The following is a 23,199-nucleotide window of genomic DNA, read 5'->3' as shown; positions in this document are numbered from 1 at the left end:
GAAAAGCGCTCCGCTTTTATTGCAACTACGATCCTCACCGGACAGCAATGAATAGCGGTTAGCGTTCTCAGTCTTTGTAGCACAGGTTCAGAATCTTGAGAATCCTTCTCTCGGTTCAGCTGCGAAGACGTAGGTTGCATTTTCTGTACACACCGTCGTCTTCAACGACACATAGTGTTGTTTCTCCTTAGCCGAGAATCAACTATACTATGAGATATCTTGCCATCAAGGACCTCGGTCTTCTAGAAGGCAATTGACTTTCGCCTGTTGGGCACATGCCTTAAGAGAGTCATCACCTTGCCTTCTGGCATCGGTGACGAACAAATTATTTGTTTAGTCTCTTGGCAGAACCCTTTTAAAGGCGAAGGTCACGTGACTTGCTCGGGTGCTTGGACAACTTGCCTCCTACCGACGCAGTCAGTCGGCAGCTGTCCAGAGCGCCCCAAGTCCTGTTACGAACTTCGCTGTGGACTTAGTTCGGTTGTTCCATAACAATCTTTTCTTCGTCCTAACGGCTTGTCACAGTACCCATACCATCGACACCCACCATTGAGTGTCGGTGTCCTATCCACTACCGAGAAGAACAACTTCGCTGCAGACGGATAGACCAGTATGGGTACAGGACATCACCGAAGTCGAGAAGAGGGTTAGGTCATACGACCATTCCCTTCTTTTCCTCTGAGGTAATTGCATGACTTTTCCTGCGAAGTCAAGCATCCAGGGGATGGGGATTCGTGACGCTCGATTTCGTACCGAATTCGTAGCGAAGACTCTGAACCCTTCGGTTCCTGACGATCGGTTAGAGTCCTTCACAATCCCCTCCCTCAATGGACTTCACCGCCTTCGATGCGAAGGAGATGCTGCTTTGTCCTGTGAAAGCGCGACCGCGCTTTCTGAAGAAACTCGACATCCCAGGATGAGTGTTGAAGACTCTTCGTCAGCACCAAGATGACCTAGAAGTACACTCCCTCGAGTTACACAAGAACTTCTCCAGTGCGCAGGTACTGAAGGCAGGGGTCTGGTACAACCAGACCACCGGCACCTCCTTCTACCTTTGGATATTGCCCACAGGTCCTTGGATCGTTTTTCCTTAGGACCCGTGGTGGCTGCTCAACACGTTGTCTAGCTAACCCAGACCCTCGCAGGCTGACAGCATCGAGTCCTGGTGTGACTGTAAGAATAGATAAGTGAATGAGAGAGTGACTGGCTTCTCTTCCTATCTTTTTCTCCCCCTCTTACCTGTGGGTAGAGGATACGGTCATCACCTTGCTGGATAAGGACGAGATGCCGGTGAGCTACTCGACAGAGCCCCATCCTATCCCTTTCACTAGGGATGGGAGCGAATATCCACCACTTCCTCCTACAAGGGGGGGGAAGTGGATGCCAACAAGAGACAAACCATAACTTTATGTTGCCTCTTGCAAATAGGAACTTGTTCTTGTTTGCTGGTACGAAGAGATACGCTTGCCTCTCTCTTAGTACTTGGTCCAGAGGTCTGACCATTGATCCTGCGGTGCACACCCCGATCAATCGGACAGAGGCTTGGATCCCTCCCTCGCTCTTACAACCAGGGAGGCATTCCAAGGTTGGGCGAACACCAGTCTGTTCACAAAAGACTCAGATTCCTCCCACCAATAAGTGAGTCTTCCTATTGTAAAAGGACCGAAGGTTTGTATGCCGTGTCGGAACAAATGACAATTTGTCCAAAATTGCATTTTTCCTAACTATACAAACCTGAGGTCCTTTTACACATAGCCCCACCTCATGCCACCCCTCACTCTGCAGTTTTTGCTTGGGCCAAAAGCAAAAGTGATTTGTTTACCTACCAGTCGCGCGCGCGCGCCTGTCGGACAAGCAGTTAACTACCGAACCCCTTGTTCGAAAGCTTACGACCTATCCAGCTGCCGCTAGTACCTTCCTATTGTAAAAGGACCTCAGGTTTGTATAGTTAGGAAAAATGCAATTTTGGACAAATTGTCATATTATCGTTATTTATATGAAAATATCTCAAAACTGTTAAAAGCTACAACCATGGGTTGTTTTTAGTTGTATTGTGCATGAAATTGCACACATTTCCATATATAAAACTTTATATAACGGCTAATTTTAAAATGGTGCAAACATTACCACAATCGCATGTATGATTTTTTTCGGAAGAGTTACCGCGAGGGCGGAAGGAAAAAGTTTTTTCATAAATTCACCATAAATCGAAATATTCTGCTAGAGACTTCCAATTAGTTGCAAAATTAAGGTATATGATTGAATATTACTAAAATATAAGAGTTTTAGCTTATAATTGCGTTTTTCGACCATTTCGGTAGAGTCAAAGTTGACTGAAGGTTGAAAGTTTGGCAATTATCGTTATTTATATGAAAATATCTCAAAACTGATAAAAGCTACAATCATGAGTATTTTATTGTTGTACTCTACATAAAAATGCGCACATTTTCATATATAATACTCCATGTAACGGCTAATTTACAATGGTACAAAAATTATGTCAAAGTGACGAAATAATTTCCGAGATGTGTCACAGATACTTTTTAGTGGGGCAAAAAAGAAATTTGCACTTGCGCGCCTGCGTAACGATTGTAAACAAAACAACACCTTGATCCGTGAACTCTCAGCATCCCCCAAGGCGCGTGATTCAAAAGTTTTATGCTGGTAGGCCTATAAGTATTTTTCCACAAATTTAAAAAAAAACTTTTGTAAGTCTAAGTAAAATACGTCCAGTCGGCACACGGGAGACAAAAAATGTAGACGTAAAATACGTCCAGTCGGCGTAAGAGGGTTAATGATACAGGCCTTGAATGTGGAATTAATTTTTAAAGGAATGAAAATGGGAAAAAAAGTCACATAAAAATGAGTGCATTTCTTATTTGTCAAATCAAGAGTGCCAGCCTCTCACTCCACCCCTGCTATCTGTGACCAGCCACTCTTCCTTCTTCTCTTCATATGGAGGGTAGTGATGAAAATGGAGATAATAGTGCATTCAGTGTTGAAACATTTGTTGTTTGTATTTTTAAGTATTAATGAAATGATAACCATTCTGCTGACTCTATTTCGTTAACCATTCCTTGTTTGAGTAAATTGTTTTCTTAAGAAAAATCTCTTGCTCAATAAATTGAGGAAAACTAATTACAAATTTTTACTTCATTTTACAGTGTGGTTCAACTGAGCACAGAGTGAGTGACTGTCCTAAATCAGGCAAAAGAGAAGAATTTCCTCTTGCTACTTGCTTTATCTGTAAACAGATAGGACACATTTCTAGACAATGTCCAGATAATCCACGTGGCTTGTACCCAAATGGTGGCTCTTGCCGAGGTTGTGGGTCTGTAGAGCATCTGGCAGCAAATTGCCCAGTTATGCAGGTAATCAGTTATTTTGTAGTGTTTTAAGTATTATTTTGTAGTGTTTTAAGTATTATTTACTGTGTTATGCTTACATATACCTTCTCAAGTTTTTATTAATAGAAAATGTTAAGGAGCATTTTCATGCCATGTTTTGCTGTTCCTCAAGTTTGAACTAATTGGACCTACTTACAATTATATTAATTTTTAGCTGCTTTTTATCACTAGAAATGTTGAGTATTTTAATCCTTTAAATTTATTATCCATACTGAATTGTGATTGAAAATAAGTTGATTTTTAAACATCTAACTTACCTGGTAGTTATATATATATAGTTTAAGTCCCTGACGTCACGGCAGAATATCAAAACTTGCGGCAATTGCCGATTGGGTAGTCAGGTGCACCACCTGTGCGCCCTCTACCCAGGTACGTAGAACCGTTCCAACTATTCCTTAGATCTTCCCTGCCGCCGATATCGGTGACATCGTTGGAATTTCGCTCGTTTGGCCCGTGTTTTTTCACAATTATTTGGTGAAGTACACTTTGGCTTTGGCTTTCGCTTGTTGTTGGGTGCATGTAGATCATCTTGATAATGATGATAGATCATAATGAATGATGATGATAAGAGAATGTTTGATTTAGAATATTATTGCTTTGACTCTTGCTTATTCTTGATCTCTCTTTTGCATTTTCCAAAGAACAGCAGGTCATCAAATGTCAAGAAGTTCGACACCAGGAAGCCGAGCGTTAGGATTCCCGACGCCAGGACACCTGCAGGCGTCAAGAACATTCTTTGGAAGCACCGACGAAGCATGGCATCGCTACATCGGTTATGGGGGTCGATCGGAAGGATGACCCCCCCCCCCCCCCCCCGCCCCCCCCCCCCCCTTCTCCTTTTGGTCCCGATGGAAGACTTTTTCCGACGAAGATAATCAAAGAGATCTACCCCCAGCCTTCGTCAGACTTGAAAAGACTTATGAAAGTTTTCACGGAACTTTTTTTTTTCCGGAAAACTTTGTTCCATCTGCCCCTCGTTCCCCACCATTCAGAGTTCACTCTAGGGAAGGCCACTAAGAAGTCCCGACTTCACAAAGATGGTGTTGTTCCGACACGGCATACAAACCTTCGGTCCTTTTACAATAGGAAGGTACTAGCGGCAGCTGGATAGGTCAGTACTTTTCGAACAAGGGTTCGGTAGTTAATTCTGCTGTCCGACAGGGGGCCCGCGCGCGCACGCGACTGGGAGGTAAATACAAATCACTTTTTGCTTTCGGCCTCGCAGTGGGATGGACGTGTGTTCGACGCTCTGCCCGCTTCTCGTCGTTTGCTTTCTGAGTATTTGGTTTTGTAATTGTGTAATGAAAAGTTATTGTAAGTACAATCATTCTCTCTTTTCATATTAATTGCTTCAATCATTATCTATTTATGATGAATCTCCTCGCCTCGCTACCCCACGGAGACTTTGCCCGGGTATCGAAGGGCGTAAATGCGGAAGTTCCGATCGTTTCCCGGAGATTGACCCTCATATTTTGTGTGCTCGGTGTCGGGGGCGCGAATGCACCCGATCCGAGCCCTGTTATGTATGTAATGATTGGTCGGAAGGAGCGCAGTGGACTTTGTATAGGGTCAGGAAGAAGCGAAGGCCTGCAAAGGAGTCGTCGGAAAGCTCTCCCGCGACTCCTTTGGTGACGGACACTTCGTCTTCTTTCTGCCGCCCGCTCAAACTTCCCACGTCTCGCGCCTTCCCCTTCGGGGGGGTGTCTAGTCCCTTCTCCTCTCCTGACTGTCGAGTGTGGAGGAGGGCGCTAGATACCCTGACGTAGAGTTGTAACTCTGGGTCCTCTATCCGTTCGTCTTCGCGCGAGCGGGTAGAGGATCCTTCTAATCACCCGACTTTTGCCTCCTCAGGTGCGGTTGCCGCGAAGGCTGACCTCGGACAGGTGTGGGCATCGTTGGGGCTGCAGGGCGTGCCGAGTGGTCCAGGGGCTGCTCTATCATCTCGCTGGCTCCGTGGCGGTCACCCATGCAACGGTCACGACCACCACCAGACCCTTACAACTCCCGGCTAGCTTCACCTCCTCACCTGGTGTACACCCAGCACGCGGTCTCTGTAACACCTACTACATCGGTGGCAGGGGCCAGTCGCCGTAACTCGGGGGTGGGAGTGTGATGCCGCCACCTGGGTTTTGCCGTGCTGCCCAGCGACCGGACTTCATGTGCCCGAAGAGCTCGCCCCTGGACCCCCGCCACCGGTACCTAGGAACGTCTGTGCCGCTGGTTTTTCGCCCATCTGGACCGCCCACCACGCAGTCTGCCGTACCTGCTGCCCCACCCCGCGGCTGTCCCTGTACCTGCTCCTGCTGTCTCGTCTGCCGTTCCTGTGAATGCTCGCACTGCTGATGTTGTTCCTGTTCCTGGCGCCGCTGCTCCCGATGCTGGTCTGTTCGGAACAGGTACGTCCGGGCCCCTGTTGCTTCGGCAACAGCAGCCCCGGCTCCGTCCTGGATGACAGCCTGACGTCGGTCCCCTGAGGAGGTTGACGAAGAAGAAGAAGAAGAGGAGAAGGTGTGTCGTCCGTCGTCTTCTCGGCTTCTTCGTCGTCGTCGCCGTCTGCCGCCTCTTCTCCTTCTTCTTCTAACGGGCTCCCCGCCTAAGAAGAAGAAGGTCGCCTCCCCCCCCCCCTAAGAAGTCTCCTTCGGGAACTTCTAAGGCCCGTCTCCGCTCTGGCGAGACGGGGGTGGGGTTTTCTTCCGCTGGTCGCCCTGCTCCTTCGGGAGCAGGACCCTCCTTCTTCTCCTCCTGCAAGGAAGAAGAACTACACGGGGACCAGAGGGGTGCCGGGCTAACAACCGGCACTTCCTCACCTGCTGTCATTGGTTCGGCCACAGCAGCAGGGTCCGGCTCGGGCCGCTCGTTCGCGAGAGGTAAACCCGAGTGTACGGTCGCCTACCAGCGAAAAACCGGGTGTAGCCAGGAACCAGACCTCTGAGTCCGCTCAGCGTCAGGTTTTCACGGCACGGAGCGGAAGACTGGTGACAGCCGCTCACGCGCTCTCACCAGGCCAGCTCTCGTCTCGTGGCGAGCAGGCTGGTTACCGGGCGGCGACGTGACGGTCCATGACCGGCCACGGGCTGAGGCTGGGAAGAGGGCCCCCCGTTTCGCCGGCACCACCAAGCCACGGCTGGTACCGATCGAACTGACGCAAAAAACCGTGAGGATTACGCACCGATCTCACACGTGACAGTGGAGCTCGCCGGTCGCCTGACCGTCGCTCTCACAGAGAGCGATCGGGTTTACGGCGACCAGCACCACTCCTCTGACACACGACGAACCCGGGGGGGGCCGCTGTTTCTCGGTCCAGCCGTTCTCCCACAGAAAGAGACGGCTCGACTAGGTCCCCCTGCAGCTCGATCGCCACCGCGGGTTGGCGATCGCTCTTGCAGTCCTCCAAGCCCGCTGGGTTCTACCTAGCGAGCGAGGAGAGCGTCAGGTCTTCCTCTCCCCATACCTTCACCTCCTCGTGTTTAACAACACCGGAGGGAAGGGGGGCGAGTATTGAAAAAGGAGTGATCGTGAGGGGTGCGCCCCTCAGGATCCCGCCACACGTCGTCATACGCACCAGGCTCGGTCCTCGGACCAGCCAGGTGGTCGTACGCACAGGTGGTTGGAGGAGACCGAGAGGGGGCTGTCGCTGCTCCTCTCCTTGAGGAGGAGGGTCTCGGGAGGTGCTCCTGTTTGAGGGACTGGACGGTCCGACTCCGCAGGATGCAGTCACTCCTATATCCAGAGGAACTTTGCCGAGTTATTGCGCTGATTCGTCAGCACAACGACCTTGGGGAAGGATCGCCGCTCCCACCATCCGAGCCCACTCCCGGCTCCGAGTCGTTCTGGGGCCCGAAGAGGGAACCCGACCGACGGTGGGTTTGCCGCGTTCGGTAGCTTTGCGGACTCAGTGCTGGACCAGGTTGAATCGCTTGTCTCCGGACAAGACGGTTCACTCAAGTCCTGGCAGTCGAGCAAGCTGCTTCCACCTCCTCTGCTACGACAGCGGCGGTTTTTTAAACACCGTGCCATCTGAAGACCCGATGCCGCCCAAACACCACCAAACAGGTGAACCCGGAGTTAGCTAGGCTGACTCCGGTGTGTCCTCTGCAACAGCTCCTGTCCAGAACCTGTGTTCTCGCAGCAAAGAGGCACTCGGCCTGGAAATCTACCGCCATGGCAGCTTTCCCAGGCCGTCTCTTGGCTAGATCTGTGGTCCCCTCACAGTATCTAAGGTCGCAGCCAACTCCGGGGGAATTTCTCCCGAAGATGAAACTCGCCTTCAGGAGAATTTGCCAGTCTGGGGGAAGAGCCATCTCCTTCCTTGCCCCCACCCACGGTGAACCTGTGGGCCAACCTGGTTTCTCCGACGAAGGGACGCTGTCCCCTTACTCGGGTTTCCAGGGCGGCCGGGCGTGAAGCGCGTTGGGGGACTTCGCACGGACTCCTTTACGGAGTTCCACGTCTCTCTTCCCAGGAGAGATGGTGGGACGCTGCGGTGGACAGACGCGCACTGACGACAGTGACCGTCTGGTTCACCAGGCAGTCTCGAAGGCTTCTGGGCAAACCTCGGACTGCGGCCAAGTCTAAGAGCTCGGCTAGCGAGCTTCCTCCCCGTCGGCGCTAAGATCGGTTGCTGCGTCGAAGCTCCCAAGGGAATGACTCTGTCTTCTTCGACTTCTGGCAAGGGGGAGCCGTACCAGCCCTCCCTCTCAGCCCTACTCATCCCGTGGAGGCCCTCTGGAAGAAGTCGAAGAAAGGGGGAAACGCTAGGGACGGCGTTCCCCCTCACCTGCTGCCAGAAGTGGGGGGGTGCCTGGCCAGCCATTGGGCAACTTGGCAGCGCTACGCGGCGCCGAGACCTGGATTGTAGATGTCCTTCGGGAGGGATATCTATTACCCTTCGAATCTCGGCCACCCTCACCTCCAACCCGGTCCAACAGCAGTCGTACGTTCCAGGGTCATCGAAGGACGTAGCACTGAGACAGAGATCAAAGACCATGCTGAGCAAGAGAGCTGTAGAGATCGTCACGGATCAGTCACCGGGCTTTTACAGTCGACTCTTCCTGGTGGAAAGTCTACGGGAGGCTGGCGCCCGGTGATAGATCTCTCTCCCCTGAACCGGTTTGTTCGCCAGACCGGTTCAGGTTCACCGATGGAGACGGCACGCTCAGTGCTCGACTCCATCAGGGAGAACGATTTCATGCTTTCAGTGGACTTGAAGGATGCGTATTTCCAAATCCCATTCATCACAGTCCTCCAGAAAGTACCTCCGCTTCATCCTCGACGGGACGGTGTACCAAGTTCAGGGCACTGTGCTTCGGTCCTCTCAACCGCCCCACAGGTGTTCACGCGAGTGTTCACTCTGGTGTCTGTTTGGGCCCATTCGCACGGGATACGTCTGATGAGGTATCTCGACGATTGGTTAGGTCCTGGCGAGCTCCCGCTCGCAGTTGCTACAGGACAGGGATCGACTGCTCGAGTTCTGTCACGATCTGGGGATCGTGTGAACTTCGAGAAGTCCGATCTCGAGCCCAAGCAGAGGATGAAGTACCTGGGTATGCTGATCGACACGGTAGCAGGGCGAGTCTTCCCCGCAGACTCGCGGATCAGCAGATTCAGGGAGGCAGCCAACCAGTTCCTGTCTCGGCAGGAACAGGTAGCTCAGCGATGGCAAGTCGTGATCGGACACCTGTCGTCACTCGAGAAGTTAGTCCCTCACGGGCGTCTTCACCTGCGGTCTCTTCAGTGGAGACTAAAGGAGAGTTGGTCGCAGGCGACGGATCCCCCAAGCTTTCCAGTGTCACTGACACAGGAGGTGAGGGCAGGACCTAGCCTGGTGGCTGGACGACAGGAACCTCTTAAGAGGAGGTGCCTCTCCGCACTCCCACCCGGACATGCAACTGTTCTCAGACGCATCGACCGAGGGATGGGGCGCACCACCTGGAGGAGGTTGCTGACTTCAGGAGTGTGGGACGAGAACGAACAAGCACCTTTCACATCAATGTACTGGAAACTCAAGGCAGCGTTTCTCGCTCTCCAAGAGTTTCAGGACCGCTTGATGGGACACTCCAGTGGTGTTGATGTGCGACAACACCACGGTGGTGGCTTACGTCAACAAACAGGGGCCTAGTTGTTCTCTCCCGTTGTGTACCAGTTGACTCGCAGGTGCACGAGTGGGCTCAGGCACACTCAATAGAGCTGTCGGCACGCTACATTCCAGGGAAGAGGAATGTAGTAGCAGACACGCTCAGCCGTCGGGATCAGGTGATAGGGAGCCCCGAATGGTCTCTACACCAGGACGTGGCGGAAAGGCTCTTCGACCTGTGGGGGGCGACCAGTCGTGGATCTGTTCGCCACCCGGCACACAGGAAGCTCCAGGTGTTCTTCTCGGCCGTGCCGGACCCATGGGCAGCTGCAGAGGACGCTCTTCAACACCCCGTGGGACAACCTCTTCGCCTATGCCTTTCCCCCACCGTTCAGCCTGATTCGCAAGGTGATCAGTCGAGCACTGGTCACCCCGAATCTCAGGATGATCCTGGTGGCTCCCAAATGGCCACAGGCCATTTTGGTATCCGGACCTGCTGGCTCTTCTCGCAGGAGAACCGAGAGAGATTCCCTCCCCCTTGGCACAACCTTCTCGCCCAGCCACACGTCGAGCGGTACCACCGAGCAAGTCCAGTCCCCTAACGTCTTCACGGCTGGCTGTTATCCACCATCTCTTGCGAACGAGAGGCTTTTCTCTGTAGCGCAGCAACAGAGATGGCTGGAAACGTCCGTCAGTCCTCTGTCAGCTGTGTACCAGGGGAAGTGGGCCCGTCTTCTGTGGTTGGTGTCGTAGACGGGGTCTATCTTCCTCTCAGAGCCACTCTTCAGCAGGTAGCGGATTTCCTCGTTTTTTTTCTTCGCCGAGAGAAGCTCCTCTCAGTCCCCACAGTCAAAGGATACAGAGCCGCCTTGGCGCTCGTCCTGAAACTGAGGGTGGGGGTTGGACATCTCGAACTCGTTCGAGATCTCCTTGCTTATGAGAAGCTTCGAAAGGTCTTGCCCACCCAGGGAACTCAGGCCCCCTGCGTGGGACTTGACTCTCGTCCTTAGGAGCTCTGACTCGAACACCGTTCGAGCCACTCCGGGAGTCGTCAGACAGGGATCTGACCCTCAAGACCCTCTTCTTGCTGGCCCTGGCATCGGCGAAGAGAGTAGGGGAACTTCATGGTCTTTTCCTATGATGTACGACACTCCAGGGGATGGGGGATCCGTGACGCTCGATTTCGTCCCGAACTTCGTTGCGAAGACTCAGAAACCGTCGGTCCCTGACGACAGGTTCGAGTCATTCACGATATCCCTCCCTATTGGACTTCACCGATAATGATGCGGATGAGATGCTGCTTTGTCCTGTGAGGGCGCTACGGCGCTATCTGAAGAGAACTCGACACCTCAGGCCTGAGTGTCGACGCCTCTTCGTTAGCCCACCGGGGTCACCAAGAAAGAAGTATCCAAGAACACTCTTTCCATTCTGGCTGCGTGAGGTCCATCAGGAGGGCGTATGAGGCTGATGGTAGTGACGACATCCGTACGTCCGTCCAGAGAGCTCAACGAAGTCAGAAGTATTGGCCCCTCGTTGCGTTTCGTAAGAACTTCTCCGTGGCCGTGGCGCAGGTCCTGAAGGCAGGGGTCTGGTCTAACCAGACTACCTTTAACGTCCTTCTACCTTCGTGATATTGCCCACAGGTCCTTGGATACCTTTTTCCTTGTTGGGACCCGTGGTGGTCTGCTCACAAGTTTGTGTAGCTGACCCAGACCCTCGCAGGCTTGAACAGCATCGAGTCCTGGTGTGACTGTTGGATGGATGGTATTGTGAGTGAGTGAGTGACTGGCTCTCTCTTCCCATCTTTTCCTCCTCCTCTACCTGTGGGCAGAGGGCCACGGTCCGTCACTACGCTGATGAGGACGAGATGCAGGTGAGCTATATGACAGAGCCCCCATCCTATCCCTTTCACTAGGGATAGGAGCAGAATATCCACACTTCCTTCTACAAGGGGGGGAAGTGGATGCCTACAAGAGTCAAACCCATGACTTTATATTTGCTCCTGTACAGGAACAAGTTCTTTACATTGCTGGTACGAAGAGATACCGCATGCCTCTCTCTTAGTACTCGGTCCAGAGGTCTGACCATTGATCCTGCGGTGCACACCCCAACGATCAATCGGACAGAGGCTTGGATCCCTCCCTCGCTCTTACGACCAGGGAGGCTTCCAAGGTTGGGCGAACACCCTGTCTGTTCACAAAAAGACTCAGATTCCTCCCACCAAGAAGTGAGGTCTTCCTATTGTAAAAGGACCGAAGGTTTGTATGCCGTGTCGGAACAAATGACAAGTTTGTACTAAAATTGGCATTTTTCCTAACTATACAAACCTGAGGTCCTTTTACACATAGCCCCACCTCATGCCACCACCCCTCACTCTGCAGTTTTTGCTTGGGCCAAAAGCAAAAGTGATTTGTTTACCTCCCAGTCGCGCGCATTGCCGCCGCCTGTCGGACAAGCAGTTAACTACCGAACCCCTTGTTCGAAAGCTTACGACCTATCCAGCTGCCGCTAGTACCTTCCTATTGTAAAAGGACCTCAGGTTTGTATAGTTAGGAAAAATGCAATTTTAGACAAATTGTCATTTTTCTCGCTCTTCGAAGAGAGCATTGAAAATTATGAAGGAATGAATGGACATGAAGAGAGACCAAGAAAAGACAGCTTTCTAATTTCCTCCGGCTAGATTAGTGTCCAGATCTAGCATCTGGTATGATACTGGAGAAGCTCTCGATCTGGGAGTTCCCGCTTCTTCCCATGGGGACTTCTTGAGCCTTCGAGGTGTTTAATTTCTTAGATTGGACTCTGGGATCTTTAGGGAAGAAATTAGAAGCCTCCAAGTCTGCTGACACAGAAAAACTGGTTCACCTGATGTCTTGCATAGACAAAGCTCTTCGAGACAGGTCGAACGAGCTAGCGGCTCTTTTCTCGGCGGGAATCCTGAAGAAAAGGGCCCAAATGTGTTCTTTCCTTTCAAATGGGGTCACACCCATTCAGAAAGCGGAACTGCTTTTTGCTCCCCTTTCCACTCGTCTTTTCCCTCAAGAATTAGTAAAGGAAGTCTCCTCTGCATTAACTCAAATGCCTTAGCCCAAAAGGCCACGCAGGACTTAATATCGAGAATCCCCGATAATTGTTTTTACGACAATCGGGAACCTCGCTGAATGCTCGAATTCCTGGAATTTCTAGCGTTTGCAAGAAGAACTGCTACTGAAGTAAGAATATCTCTCAGTAGACGACCAACCCTGGAATACAGAAGAACGAACGCGAACATCCAGTTTGGCTTGAACTTTCGTCTTCGGGCTTTCTGTTTTCCCTATTGAAGTTTTCCTTGGGGGAAGACTTCTTCACTCTCTTGACTAGAGAAGGAAGGGTGTAGATTTCCAATCCTTACTCTCATTCCTCGAAGGGAAAAGAATTCAGGATGGAAGTCGTTGTACAGAAACCTACAAATATACGACGTATATTACCCTCGAGACATGATTCTGTTAAGCAGTTGAATTGTCCGGGGGGTAGTCGCTGACAGTTGTAACTGTTCAGTTATAACTGACAGTTGGAACTGCATGTATGTGGGTATCTCAGTTGCTCATTTCATCAGTTCAACAAAACTGTACAGTTAAACTGAGACAAATGCAATGTTCCATATTTATAACTGGAAGGAGGAACTGAACTGAGCGTGTGTGGGGGGATTTGTAACTGTACAGTTCTCAACTTCTCATTTCTACAGGTTGTAGCGGTGAGTGCAGTTGTTGAGATAGCACGTAAACAGAGCGAAAGCAATTTTTGGTACAGTTCCAGTCATGCGCAAATAATTGAGAAAATCAATTGGTTCTTCACTTAATTCCTTTAATAATTTAATATCAGAACATTGATTTCACCTCAGTAACCACTTTTTGCGCCACTGTTTACGCTTTTTAGTTTTATTTTTTGTATTTGTTTGTAACATTATAAAGAATACATTGAGAGCGCGAGATCGTACTTCTCGGAATCCATGGTAAAAACTGAGGGATTGAACTGTGTGTGTGTGCATTTCATTTTTAAATGATGTCAGTTTAAACTGTGTCAGTTATAACTGCACAGTCATAACTGTCAGTTAAAACAGCACGTGTATGGCCGGCTTAATGGAACTGCAACTCGGGACTGTCTGCATCTTCCCAGGAGTTACCAGTTTCGATTTTAAGATACTTATGGTATTGTCACGACAACACCACCTCTGTTTTTTGTATTTACCGAAATCCGTTTCGTTTAAATATAATTACTCGAGCATAATAGATCCCTTTTTTAACGCTTGATTATTCTAGCCGAACGCATTCCTTCGAGGAATGGATTACCTGGCAACTCAGGATAGCGAGTGAGCAAGAACTGAGTAGGCCGAAACTGCAGAAAGACAACCCACAGTACTAGCTGGCGCTCCGAGATACACGGTCGGTTTATGTCTCTCTCCCCTACAATGATTGACTATCGAACCTTTTCTCTGTCCAACAATATCGGACTTACGTCTCTGTTTAACGGAGATTCTTGCATACATGAATGACATCTTCTGCATCCTCTTGGATATTGCGAGAATTTTCAACAGAGATATATTCTGGACTCTTTCATCTTTATGTTTACCGCACGGTAACAGAAGTCTTTACTAGTCTCCCGCTGTAGTACTTCCCTGTGTTTTTCATTACTGGAAACCGCCCCGCTTTCATTGCAACTACAACCCCTCGCCTTACAGCAATGAAATAGCTGTTAGTGTTTTCAGTCCTTTGTAAGCACAGGTTCAGAACCTTGAGAATCCTTCTCTCGATTCGGCTGTGAAGACGTAGGTTGCATTCACTTTCCACCTTCGTCTTCAATGGAACATAGTGTTGTTTTCTTCTTAGCTGAGATTCAACTACTATGGGAATGTCTTGCCACAAAGGACCTCGGTCTCTAGAGGGCAATTGACTTTCGCCTATTAGGCACATGCCTTAAGAGAATCATCACCTCATTAAGAGATTGATTCACCACCTCGCTGTCCAGCATCAGTGACAAACAAATAGACAAATTCAATGGTCTCTCGGCATAACCCTTTAAAAGGCAAAGATCACGTGACTTGCTCGGATGCTTGGACAGCTTGCCTCACTACCGAATGCAGTCAGTAGGCAGCTGTCAGAGCGCCCGAGTCAGTCACGGTCCACACTGTGGACTTAGTAGGTTGTTTCAGAACAATCATTACGTCATCCTAATAGATTGTCCCAGTACCCATACCATGGACACCCACCATGGAGTGTCGCTGTCCTATCCATTGCCGAGAAGAAGAATCTTCGCTGCAATGGGATAGGAGAATGAGAGACTCTAAGAGACTTTAAGAGAAGTCATAACGTTTCGACCTTGACCATTAAGCGATACATAGGCATGTTCGCAGATGGCTTCAATGACAGGAATTTAGACGTGTCTGAATATAAAGATCTCCAAGTCCTTCTCAGATCCTTCGACACTACTAATGAGAGACTACAGTCCCCTCCAGCATGGAATCTGGATGTAGTCCTGAAGTTTATCATGAGTGATAGGTTCGAGCCTTTACAGGAAACATCATTTAAGGACCTCACCATGAAAACTCTCTTCTTACTTTGTCTAGCGACAGCGAAAAGAGTCAGTGAAATCCATGCCTTCAGCAAACCTGTTGTTTTCAGACAGGACAATGCTATCTGCTTTCTACAGCTGGGATTTCTAGCGAAGAACAAACGCCCTTCTCAGCCCTGGCCCAAATCGTTCGAGATTCCAAACCTGTTGGATCTCACAGTTCTTTGTCCGGTAAGGGCCCTGAGGCATTACCTGGAAAGAACGAAGCAATTATGTGGCAATTCAGAGGGGCTTTGGTGTTCTGTCAGAAAGCCCTCTGCAAATGTCAAAGAATGCACTATCCTTTTTTATAAGGCCTTTAATCAAGGAAACACATTCAGCATGTAATGAAACGGATCTTAGGCTATTGAAAAGTGGAGACTCACTAGGTTAGGCCCGTAGCAACCTCTGTAGCTTTTAAAACAGAATAGATCCCTTCAAAATATCCTGGACGCAACCTTTTGGAGAAGCAAATCAGTGTTTGCGTCGCACTATCTGGGGCAAGTGCAAACTCTGTATGAAGACTGCTACATGCTGGGACCGTTCGTAGCAGCTCATCCAGTAGTGGGACAAGGGACTATCCCTGAATACCCATAACCCAATACCCTTTTTCTTGCCTTGGAACTATTGAATTTTATGGTTGTTTGTGGAGACTGGACGCAGTCTCCCACAATCATTGATCCTTAGTCAGGTGGTCAACTTGTTCCTTGGTAGTGCCCGGAACAAGGGTATTGGATGAGGTCCTGTCACATAGAGGTTATGGACCGTTTGTCAGCTCCTTGAGGTCTTCAGCCCCCTGGGTGGATCGCTGGATCTCTTAAGGAAAGCAGACATAATGAGGCAGGAGATCATTAAAGTCAGCTTCCTTAAACAGGTACGAACCCGTAAGTTTGTTTATTAACTCTTATGTCAATTCCAACAATGTTGGCTATCTCTGACCCTCCACCAAAGGTGTCAGTCAGCTATATATATAACTACCAGGTAAGTTAGATGTTTAAAAATGATATTTTCATAATAAAATAAATTTTTGAACATACTTACCTGGTAGTTATATATAATCTAATTCCCACCCTCCTCCCCTCTAGAGACTAGGGGCATGGAAGATCTGAGGAATAGTTGGAATGGTTCTACGTACCTGGGTAGAGGGCGCACAAGTGGTGCACCTGACTACCCAATCGGCGATTGTCGCGAGTTTTGAAATTCTGCCGTGACGTCAGGGACTTAAGCTATATATATAACTACCAGGTAAGTATGTTCAAAAATTTATTTTATTATGAAAATATCATTTTTACAGTTAAATATTTTTTTTTTTTTTTTACTAATTTCTTATTGCAACTCAAGTTAAAAACTTGAGCAGAGTTGTTGACTTGAAGATATTGAAGTTGGAATTAGCTGTTGAGAAAGACCTTTGGTATTTTCTATTTTCTATGTAATAAGCAGTTGATAAAAATGAATGCATATGTAGAATTGTGTTCATCTTTGAGATTTCTTGTTCAGATTTAAATAAACTTGGATGACATCATGAAGGGCTAAAATACAACCAAATACAGTGTATGAAGATATTTGGCTGTGAGTGTAAACTGTTGCTGGTGGGTTAGGGCATCTTACAGCAGATTAAAAAAACATAGAAGTTGACAGAAATGGAATTCCAAATGAAAGTAGGTTCATCTTGTGTTGGTTGTTATTTGATGAATAAAGATAACAGCGAGGGAGAAATGTAAGGATATAACACATGTTCATAGGGATATATCTGATCTAAGTGATCAGTGTTTTGTAAGATGATTATAGGTTTACAGCAAGTTATTTTGGAAAATGAGCTCATAACTGTATTATCACAATATCTAGGTGATCAATTACTTAACTGTGAATAGTGGTTTAGCATTTGTAAACTGTAATGATCACCAGAAGGTATAAGGCATGAAATTAGGCCATCAAATTAATTTAGCAGTCAGTGAAGAGAATATTTTGGAAAATTTAAATGACAATAACAGCAAAAACAGAAACAGTGATGTGGTATACACAGCCATATGTAGTAATCACATGTCACCTTGAGGTATAATAGAGAAGAGTTTGCACTCGTATAGTGGAATTTTCAGGATCTATCTAGTGGGTATGGCTGGGAGCCATTTTCATGGAGTTGGGCATTTTATGATGAGTTTGTATAAAATTCTGCTTTTATTGCAAAACCATCATGCAGTCTTTAAACTTCAGATACAAACCACTACTGTCAAGTCAGTGCTTACCCTAAAACCCTCAGACTGTTAACATCGAGGTACTATGTGATAGATTGGGGCAGATGAGAAAGGTTCCTACAAAGATCTTGCCTTCCACTTAACTAAGGCTTCACCAGCTTTGAACTAGTGACTAACAGTAGTGTTGGTTGATAAATAAGAATGGTGTGGTTTGTTAAATGTAAACTACTATGAGATTTGGGGCCTATGTAACACAGTTTTTTGGTCTTTGCTCCTTGTCAAAGCATCAGATGAAGCTGGAAGTTGACATATGTATATTTTACAACCACACACAAATTTTGTCAGCATTATCAATAACCTAAACCTGATAGTTTTAATTTTTATAGAGTAAAAATTATCTAGCCGACGCCATGGCCAATGATTACGAGCCAAGAGTTGAAAAACATTCATTATGTAAGCAAAGTAAACACCTTTTGACGAAATGTTGCCCCGCCCATCCACTAGACAGAAACTCATTCTCCTTGTTTCATCGGCTCTGAAACCCGAAGACTTTATGAATGGTGGAACGATACATAGATGTGGGTGGGGTATCTTTGTTAGCGTAGTAATATTACTGTAGCAGTAGTGCCGCAACAGTATATGCGTAATATACATGAATTAAACGTTTAGGCCAACTGCTGGGGTCCTTGAGGATCATTTAGCACTTCTTACAACTACTTGAGAAATGAGTTTTTATAGCCAGAAGTTAAATTTTGTAATCCAACAATGCCCATGAGAGCCTTCAGTGTTATCCTGAATTATAACGAGGCCAAAGTGTGTGGAGCCTCATGAAGTTATCATTCTGACGATAATTACTGGTGAAGGTTTAAAGCCCAAATACGGTACCGGCTATTTTTTTTTCAGTAAATAGGTAGATAGCCAATAAATAAAAATTGCTTGACATTGGATATAGCAGTTATCAAATCAAGCTTGTCTACTATGTTTTTTAAAATTACCAACTATTCCCTACATCTTGTCAATCTGATTGTGATCTATAAAGTAGACTGTAATTTCTTAGGAAACTTATTTTGGGAGTTAGACTAATAATCGAAGTGTTTTTGTATTTATTAACATATTTTGTTGGTTTGTTCATTATGACAATTATCAGTGGAGAGGTTTCAGAGTTCATAAAGGTGTGCTTCTTTGCTTGTATTTAAATTTGTTTGTCATTGTTGCCAGAGGTATAGCTTTCGTTACGTATAGCCAATCATCCATCGAGAAAGAGGGAAGAAATGCTGTCATAAGTTACGTAACGAGTGCGTTCAAAACCTTTTCTCTAAGTAAGTTGGCCCGTCTTCAAAAATAGTCACTTTTACATTGTAAGTACCAAATTTATTCAGAATGCAGTCAAAATTTATGTGTACATATAATGTGTACTATTCTGAGTAAGCGTTATATTTATGAAATGCATAGATAAAAAGTTATTGCGAAAAAAACCGTGTTACAGAGGCCCTGAATCTCATAGTAGCTTCTCAACAACTAAGGAATGGGGCGTGTAAGAAATTCAAAATTCTCTTACCCATATAAAATGGCATTAATCAACATTACCTTAATATAATTTATCTAGCCTTAAATCCCCAAAAACCGCACCAAAATTTACCACACTGGCAACCCTGTTACCTCCTATTCTGTCCGCCAGTTGGCAACGCTGCCCTTGACAGTTACAAAACCTTCCCTGAAAATCAGTTGTTAACGAGCGCCCATGCTGTTTACATCACGGCCACTCTTTATAAATTTCCTAAAACCTTTTTGTGCCTTTAAAGCTCTCTATATTTGTTAATGAGACTTTACGTTAATTACCACTCACGTATTACATCCACGAAATAGTGAAATAACTTTTAATTCTATTGTGGTACTTATCTTATATATTACGAACTGTTGCGCGACCTGGAATTACTGACCTGTCCAACTCTACAATTGATTGCCAAGATAATGCGATGCTTCCTTCTGCCAGCAACATCAGGAACTGCCCGGCTTGTGGGACAAGGATGAGTAGCAGGGAGTATGAACCCCATGACATTTGTAGCTCTTGTCGTGGACAGGTTTGTGACTTGACTTCTCGTTGCAACTTATGTAAGCCCTGGTCTGACGAGGATAAGATTGCTTATATGAAACACCAAAGAATCTTGCAGCGTAAAAGATCGGTTAAGGAGAAAAAGAAATCGGTAGCTAGAACTGTATCTAATGATTTCTTTGACTTGGGCGCTCGTGGTTCTGGCTCTTCGGTTTCGGTATCGTACGATTCCGATTCCGAATTAATTGATGCATGGCCCTCGGTACAACTGGTAAATAGTGAAGTCGTTTCTGATGTAGATTCAAAGATTTTGGCAATGGAAACTAGCTGGAAACAGAATTTTTTAAAATTACAGCTTAGTTTAGATAGATATTTCAGCTAAGTTTAACAAGGTGTCAGAGAATGTCTAACGCTCTTTTAGATTAATTTTCAGCTCCTCGTCAGGTACCTGTCAACAGCACCATGGGTAACGGTGCGACAGATACCCCGGCTTGTGAACCCCGTTGTGGCGTAGGCCTAGGGGGGATCCGGTCTGGGCAGGTGCCTGACGAATCTTTACCCAATGTGTCCCGTTAGTCCAGTCACAGTGCCAAAGGACGCTTATTTAGGAGAAGGGGGGAGGGGTATTAGTGTCAGGCCTAAGACAGCTAGTCGTCAGGATCTTACTTCAGGGGAAGTTTCTCAGTTAGAATCTGACGATGATGATGATGATAACGCGGATTCGTGTGATATTGATGTTTCCTTGAACGGAGGTCATGATGTAGAGTTCAAGAAACTTTTTTATTTAATTTTGAGTTGTTCCGACACGGCATACAAACCTTCGGTCCTTTTACAATAGGAAGGTTACTTGCGGCAGCTGGATAGGTCGTAAGCTTTCGAACAAGGGGTTCGGTAGTTAACTGCTTGTCCGACAGGCATGCGCCGCGCGACTGGGAGGTAAACAATCACTTTTGCTTTCGGCCTCACAGCGAGTGGATGTGTGTTCTGCGCTCTCTGCCCGCTTTATCGTCGTTCGCTTTTTGTATGGTTGTGCTTTCGTGTTGTGTTTGCTTGGTAAAACTGACTGTAAGTACATTCATTTCCTTTATTGCTTTCACCAATTGTGAATTAATTGAATCATGGATTCTCCACGCCCTCCAATCATCCAGCGATTGTGCCCAGGAACTGAGGGGCGTAAGTGCGGTAAGTTCCGCAGTTTTCCCGAAATTGACCCCATGTATTGTGCGCTCGGTGCCGGGGGCGTGAATGCTCTCGCACTGAGCCCTGTGATGTGTGCGTTAATTGGTCGGAGGTGCAGTGGGGCTTGTATGAGGGCAGGAAGAAGCGAAGGCCTGCAAAGGAGTCGTCGGAGAGCTCTCCCGCGACTCCTTTGGTAACGGACACTTCATCGTCTTTCCTGCCCCCAGCTCAGCTCCGACGTATGGCACCTTCCCCCTCGGAGGGGGGGGGGGGGGGGGGGGGGTTTCCAGGTCCTTCTCCTCACCCGATCTGTTGAGTGTGGAGGAGGGCGCTAGGTACCCTGACGTTGAGTTGTATTCAGGGTCCTCTATCCGTTCGTCCACTCCCCGCAAGCGGGTAGAGGCCCCCCGTACTAACCCGACTTTGCTTCCCAGGTGCGTCTGCTGCGAGGGATGACCTTGGCCAGGTGTGGGCTTCACTGGGCTTGCAGGGCGTGCCGAGTGTCCAGGGGCTGTTATACCATCTTGCTGGCGCTGCTGCGGTCACTCATGCCACGGTGACCACCACAACCACCACGTTGACCACTCCGGCTATGCTGTTCCCCCCCTCACTTGGTTTATTCAACCGCCTGCTGTATCGGTTCTCGCCGACCACCTCTGTACAGGGCCGATCGCCGTGACACGAGGGGAGTGTGCGAACCACCACGGTTGCGTGTTGCCAGAGACCTGACTTCAGTGCACGAAGAGCCGCCAATGCGACCTGCCGCCGGTGCCAAGGATGTCGGTGTTGCAGATGCCGATGACTGTGCCTGCCGTGACTGCTCTGTTGATGACCGTTCCTGCCGTTCCTGTGTTGCCTGCTCCTGCTGAGGTTGTTCCTGCTCGTGGCGTCGCTGTACCCGATGTTGGTCTTTCCGGACAGGTGCGTCCGGGCCCTGTTGCTTCGGCAACAGCAGCCCCGGCTCCGCCCTGGATGGTAGACTTAACGCTGGTCCTGAGGAAGCTGATGAAGAAGAAGAGGAAGGTGTTGTCGTTGTCGTCTTTGTCGTCGTCGTCTGCCGCCTCGCCCCCTTCGACTTCTAAGGCTCCCAAGCCGAAGAAGAAGAAGGTTGCCTCTTCCCCTCCTAAGGAGTCCTTCACAATCCCCTCCCTAATGGACTTCACCGCCTTCGATGCGAAGGAGATGCTGCTTTGTCCTGTGAGGGCGCGACGGCGCTATCTGAAGGAACTCGACACCCCAGGCTGAGTGTTGAAGCCTCTTCATCAGCACCAGGATGACCTAGAAGAAGTACATTCCCTCGCGTTCCGCAAGAATTTCTCCGTGGCGCAGGTACTGAAGGCAGGGGTCTGGTACAACCAGACCACATGCACCTCCTTCTACCTTCGGGATATTGCCCACAGGTCCTTGGATCGTTTTCCTTGGGACCCGTGGTGGCTGCTCAACACGTTGTGTAGCTAACCCAGACCCTCGCAGGCTGAACAGCATCGAGTCCTGGTGTGACTGTAAGAATGGATGAGTGAATGAGTGTGTGACTGGCTCCTCTTCCCATCTTTTTCTTGCTGGATAAGGAAGAGATGCAGGTGAGCTACTCGACCGAGCCCCATCCTATCCCTTTCACTAGGGATGGGAGCGAATATCCACCACTTCCCCCAACAAGGGGTGGAAGTGGATGCCAACAAGAGACAAACCCATAACTTTATGTTGCCTCTTGCAAACAGGAACAAGTTCTTGCTTGCTGGTACGAAGAGATACGCTTGCCTCTCTCTTAGTACTTGGTCCAGAGGTCTGACCATTGATCCTACGGTGCACACCCCTATCAATCGGACAGAGGCTTGGATCCCTCCCTCGCTTTTACGACCAGGGAGGCTTCCAAGGTTGGGCGAACACCAGTCTGTTCACAAAAAGACTCAGATTCCTCCCACCAAGAAGTGAGTCTTCCTATTGTAAAAGGACCGAAAGGTTTGTATTCCTTGTCGGAACAAATAGCAATTTGTCAGCCCCACCTCATGCCACCCCTCACTCTGCAGTTTTTGCTTGGGCCTAAAGCAAAAGGGATTCTTCACCTTCCAGTCGCGCAGCACGCGCACTGTTGGACAAGCAGTTAACTACCGAACTCCCTTGTTCGAAAGCTTACGATCATCCAGCTGCCGCTAGTTACCTTCCTATTGTAAAAGGACCTCAGGTTTGTATAGTTAGGAAAAATGCAATTTTGGACAAATTGCTATTTTTGAGGGATATTTCTCTAGTTCTTGGCGACCTTCGTTCTTTGGGCCCGTTGGTGATGGCAGGACAGGTCTTCAGACCGGAGAATTAGGTAGTCTTCCTGTTTTACGTTTGGTTGCTACCTGTATATTATTCATTAACTTTTGTTTTGTTGTATATATGTTGTTTTTTGTTTTTGTATTATAACTCATGGCAGTTTTTGGCTTGGTTATAATGGGAATTAGGCAGTTTGGTATTTAAGTGTTTTTGATGACAAGGACTGACTGCTTGGCAACTCATGCTGCTTCCATTATCAGTCTGAAATGGGACCAGCCACTGGGTTGTCGGCGGCACTGGTGACTATGCTTCTCCCAGAGTTGATGCCGACCTAAGACTAGCCACTGGTTCGCTTGTCCTGACGACTCATGCTTCTTCCACTGTCCTTCTGGACAGGGAATTAGTCGATGGATCGTCTGCTGTCATCTGGTGACTCGCTCACCATCTACTTTT

The 23,199-nt window shown here is 48.1% G+C and overlaps 1 protein-coding gene across 5 annotated transcripts in view; it reads left to right on the top strand.

Moving 5' to 3' along the window:
- The window catches only part of LOC135215444 (uncharacterized), an 89,544-nt gene that overhangs the window by 64,984 nt on the left and 1,361 nt on the right, over positions 1–23,199 (top strand). For all 5 annotated transcript variants that reach the window (XM_064250113.1, XM_064250109.1, XM_064250111.1 and 2 more), the window contains exon 5: positions 3,165–3,371. In XM_064250113.1, the coding sequence (XP_064106183.1) occupies positions 3,165–3,371 (207 nt within the window). The remainder of the gene's footprint in view (positions 1–3,164; positions 3,372–23,199) is intronic.

This window comes from Macrobrachium nipponense, chromosome 5, assembly GCF_015104395.2.
Source record: "Macrobrachium nipponense isolate FS-2020 chromosome 5, ASM1510439v2, whole genome shotgun sequence".
Taxonomy (NCBI): domain Eukaryota; kingdom Metazoa; phylum Arthropoda; class Malacostraca; order Decapoda; family Palaemonidae; genus Macrobrachium; species Macrobrachium nipponense.
The sequence above is the reverse complement of the archived record's forward strand: the minus strand, read 5'-3'. Positions and strand labels throughout refer to the sequence as shown.